Source organism: Homalodisca vitripennis, chromosome 6 (genome assembly GCF_021130785.1).
Source record: "Homalodisca vitripennis isolate AUS2020 chromosome 6, UT_GWSS_2.1, whole genome shotgun sequence".
In the NCBI taxonomy this organism is placed as follows: Eukaryota; Metazoa; Arthropoda; class Insecta; order Hemiptera; family Cicadellidae; genus Homalodisca; species Homalodisca vitripennis.
The window spans coordinates 30,083,789-30,088,909 of record NC_060212.1 but is presented as its reverse complement, the minus strand read 5'-3'; the positions used below and the strand labels follow the sequence as shown (position 1 = coordinate 30,088,909).

The 5,121-nt window shown below is 32.7% G+C and overlaps 1 protein-coding gene across 1 annotated transcript; it reads right to left on the bottom strand.

The window, feature by feature from the left end:
• Positions 1 to 535: 535 nt before the first annotated feature.
• LOC124364171 (mitochondrial fission regulator 1-like) lies at positions 536 to 2,006 on the bottom strand. Its single transcript, XM_046819450.1, has one exon. It carries the CDS (start codon positions 1,793 to 1,795, stop codon positions 983 to 985), a length of 813 nt encoding a protein of 270 aa, XP_046675406.1. The 5' UTR covers positions 1,796 to 2,006; the 3' UTR covers positions 536 to 982.
• Positions 2,007 to 5,121: the final 3,115 nt, after the last annotated feature.

Genomic DNA, 5,121 nt, shown 5'->3' with positions numbered 1-5,121 from the left:
TGTAACGTAATATTTCAATTTTAAATAAGTAACATCTGATTATTAAAAATGAAAGTCAATTTTAGAAAACTAAACGACGTTGCTTTGAAAGATGATAAGACGTGTTTTTCGTTGCTTCAACATGTTGGACTCATACCGGAAAACCCGTTATCTGAAATTTGTGGGAAAGAAACAACTGTAACTGTGAGAGGTGTAAATATGGTCGTCTTCAGTTTTCCTAATTTTGGTTATAATAATTTGGGACTATTTTTTACGGTGAAATTACGTTAACCTGTGTTAGTATGCAAAAAATTACGGCGATCGGAGCGGTAGTCGCTGATCTTAAGATTTACCTAATTTGTTTGATCACTGTAAATATTAAATTCATATTTTAATTTAATACATATGATTGTTATTGAGAACTGTAGATACTTTTATATCAATTGATAGTCTAGGATTTGAGATGTGAATATTAGGTATCGATGGTTACATTCTTCGAGATAAAAAACCGGGTCCGCTTATTGTACCCTACCCTGTTAAAACACAAAAGAAGAGAGAGTTTAAACAGTGTGTTGTAATACTGAATAAAAGATTATAAAATACAAACATATATAAAATAGTATTCATGGAATATAAAAATTGTATTATTTTAAAATGAAACAGTTATATCAAACACACAAAAATCTTTTTTGTTTATGCAGTGTTATTAGCTTACAAAATTAACTGTAGACTAAGTTACTTGTCTTCATAAATAAAAAAGATAGGTTGTACAAAAACTTAAAACACAACCACACAATACAATTAGGCTACCAAACGGCCTACAAATGAATATAGAAAAATATAAATCCATTATAGGACCAAAACACAGACCAATAAGCATTTTAGTTTTAGTTTTTGAGAGTTTAAAAACATTCACTTTATGCTATTCATTTTTAGACAATAACAATAACAATTATTAATTGTTTAAGTTGACATCATACAAAAGGCACACACATCATAGTCGCTAACCAAAAACCATAGGGCTTCCAGGAGAGCCATTAGGGGAAATCAAACAATGTTCACGTTGCGGAGAATGAATTGCTTCGAATCGCTTTTTAAGAACAGCAATAAGAATGTCTGATGGATCTTGACCAGTACAGCTTGTTACTTGCCGCAAAGGCCTACCTCCTGGAGTTAATTCAACATGTCGAAGTTTTGGTGGTCTTTTGGATAATTCTTCCATAATATTGCAAATAGGAGACTTTATTATTGTTTTATTGGTTGTGTTTTGTTTCGCTTTTACAACAACTGTTTTATGAACATAAGGGGTGGGTGGCATTGGGGGTGGGAGAGGGGGAGGAGGAGGAGGTGGCATGAAACTTGTGGAGGATGAAACTACACTTTCTGGCGTCATTGTTTGCAGCATGTTTTCTTTCTCTGAATAATTGTCATCCAGGGCCTTACTTTCTTGAATAAGTAGAAGTCTTGTCACTTTTGATTGTAAATCACACAGTTCTTTTTTTAATTCTTCAACATCACTTTCCAATTGCAAAGACTCTTTTACATCTTCAACAGGTTTCTTGAAGCATTGACAGTATGATTCTAAGGCATTGTTTCTGTCACAATGCAATACATTGTCACCTAACCCTTCAATCGACAAGATATGAAGTCTCTGGGCATGAAGCCATGTCATGTGAGATCCAATCTTCCGCACCACACTAAATCCTTTTCTTCTCGATAGGTACTGCACCAACGCTCTTTGAAAATCAGCAGAGCGTCTTAAAACAAATTTTAATAAGTCTTCAATAAAAAATACTGCAACTGATACAACGGCCATTTCTATAGCCACAGTGTAATTGAGGAACGTTACGGTTAAATTTAATATCGTTATTACCAAACACAAACAAGAAGTAACTCATAAACAAATTAAAAATTACAGGCAAGTATATTCACCTTAGTTGAGGGTAAGAGTCAAACACGAATTTCTCTCCCTCCGATCTGCTTAATTTTAAAACTAAAACACAACAAAAACATACCTATCCTAGTTAACAGCAACTAGGTAACCAATTACACGCAGACATCAGGGAAAAGCCAAAACAGCGACTACTGCTGACTACAATTCCATACCGATTGTCATGGAAATCGATAGGAATAAATCATTAATCAGAGTAGGTGATTATGTAAGATATTGATTCATACACGTATTATTCTATCCATGATTATTACTCAATTCAGTAGCAAATAAGGGAAGTGCAACGTTTGATTTTAGTTATTAGCAGTAAACACAGTTTTTCCTCGTACATTACAAAGAATACAGGCATGGCAAGTGAACAACATAAATGTAATACAGTCCTTTATTATAAAAGGATCTATAATCAAGGATACAGTCTCCACAATGACCAGAAACAATGAATTTACCAAAATCAACAATATAATATATATATATATATATATATATATATATATATATATATATATATATATATATATATATATAAAGTGGCATTTAGCCACTTCAAAACAAATCCTTATGGACTAATTAAAAACAAATAAATAATCAGATGAAAATAAAAAATCTAAGCCAGGGTTAAATATAAAAGACTACTGTTGTATATCATTAAACGATATGAATACTGTATTAGCAATTTTCTATAAGTGATTTTTTATCTTTTAAAGCATTGTGGATCATAAATAAATATGTTCAGTACAAAAAGGTTAACAATCTTAATAACATCGTAAAAAGTTTTTGTGAAACTGTGTTGAATGTTAAAAATAAGTTATCGCTCATTTTAAATACTGTGATTTAGAATTGAAACAACTTCCTTTTAATAAGGGTATGCAAATGTAATTGCTCTTTTTGCAGTCGGTAGACAAAAAAATCTAAAAATGTGTTTATGCTTACATTTCTTCAAATTGAAGTGAGGTTACATTACGGCACAGTATGTAATCAACAGAACAAACTTCTTAACAAATCTAGACCATTTTATTGTTAAAAAGAAAGGAAAATCCTCATCAATTTTGCGGGGTATAACGACATGGATATAAAAAAATTCAAATTCTCTCTTAACAATGATCCTATAAAGTTCACCTTAGTAGTGTTAAAGCATTGGATGAAGGTACTTGCTTGTATAATATACTTATTGGCTGAGTTTTGGCGAAGTCTTGTGTACTTCAGGGACTGAAACATTCACTTTATCTGTCTGTTTACTTGCCTGTCTCTCCAGACGAAATCTCGAAAACTAGCCTAAAGACTTTAGCGTTAGCACGTATTTCTATTGGTCTTATGTTTAACCATAATGGCAAAGAGAAAATCACAAAATAAATAAATCTGTAAACTAATTGAGTACAACTCTTGATTATGAAACCTTGTGCAAGTATTTGAAGGTATTCTAAACAGGAACAGCCTATAGCATTGTAAAGTTTATTTTCTCAAAAAAATTATGGTTGCCTGTAAAGTCGGTTTTACGGGCGAAGATTTTACGTGACAACGTCTTTTTCTCGGTAGAATATTTATTGATATGAATATTATTAAATTGTACAATAGGAACAACGGATTGAATGAAAATAAGAATTGCACAAATTTTAACTATAGAAATATATTTTGTTTACTAAAACATTGTACATAATTTGAAATTAATTAAAATTTGTTATTGTAAATGGTAAAGTTGAATAAAACATTTACTAAAATTGGAATTTGAAATTCTTGCTAAACACAGATAAATTCTAACTCCGCGCGTGGTGATTGGTCGGTTTAGTTCGTTTGTTTGGTCGCACTGTTATGACAGGTTAGAGGTTATAATTTGTTATTTTAAATGTTTGACTAGCAATACGCGCTGTTTCTTCTCAATCGACTGAATTACGATTGATTGCAGAGTGATTTAAACTAATAATTTACTTAACACTATCAACATTTGTCAATAGTATGACATAACCTATAAACTCAGTTTCTCAACTTTTGTGTCAATCTAACAATTAATCAATCAATCATAGTTTACGATAATGAAATATCAGTGTACAATTATTTACCTTTATTGTTGTAGTTGTTGTAAATGACGAATCTAAGCACTCCACATTTTCACGAATAAACATAGTTATCTGCTTTATCCCGTGCGGCGGACCCACAGTTATCTGCTTTATCCCGTGCGGATCCCGTGCGGCGGACCCACTGGACGGGCATCGTAACGTTACCGGGCGTTACACTTTTTCATGAGTGACTCCGAGTCGCAACCTAATTTAAGACGTTGTCACGTCAAAAGGTTTCATATTTCGTAGAACAACGTAATGACACTTTAAAATAACTTACTAATCCCAATACATACTACACTATTACTTTTTAAACACTGCTATGAACAGAATACGTTAAATTTCGTTACTATATAGAAAAATATGAGTTTAATGCTTGTCCATCCATGGGATTTAGCGGTGCGACATTGAAGCACATTACTCAGTAGGCTGGCATAAGAATTTTCCTTTTGTCTTCCAGAGAGATGTAAACATTTCTTTTCTGTTTTATTGTTTGCATGTCTGTTTTGTATGCAGAACCTCTCATGAATAAAATTTAATGAGCTATGGACTTGAAATTTGCATGCAGCTTCAAAGAAGTCTCTTACCCGATCCGTGGTGTTGTGTTCTGCATACTCCTACTCTCTTACTGGTTCATTACGTTTGAAAATAAAGAAAGAGAAAGCCATGTCATTAGCAAATATCACCCGTCTAAACAATATTCGAAAATTTTATGCTGAAAGACATACTACTGAGATCATGCAGATATATGACATTTTTACACTTCTGGATCTCTAAGACAGTTTAGTTGTGGTATTAAAACAAAACATATTGTTTATCAATTGGATTAGTCTGAAATGGCTGCTAAAGCTATAATATCCTTTATTCCGATCTGATAAGAAATATAACATCCAATCAAAGTAGTTTCGACCAATCAGACAAACTGTTTATGTTACAAGCGACGGAGAAAGCTAGTAGACGATCATAATAAGAAAAGGGACTCGAGAAAGAAAGCTTCTAGTTCCACCTCAGCCAGCATCCACAATGCAGTCGGCTTAAACTATCGATAGTCAACAGTCGACAGTTGGTGTCATCAGTACGATCAAAGATCGGGGTTTTCTACCGTGTACAGGTTACAAAGTTACTGTAATTGTTTACAAT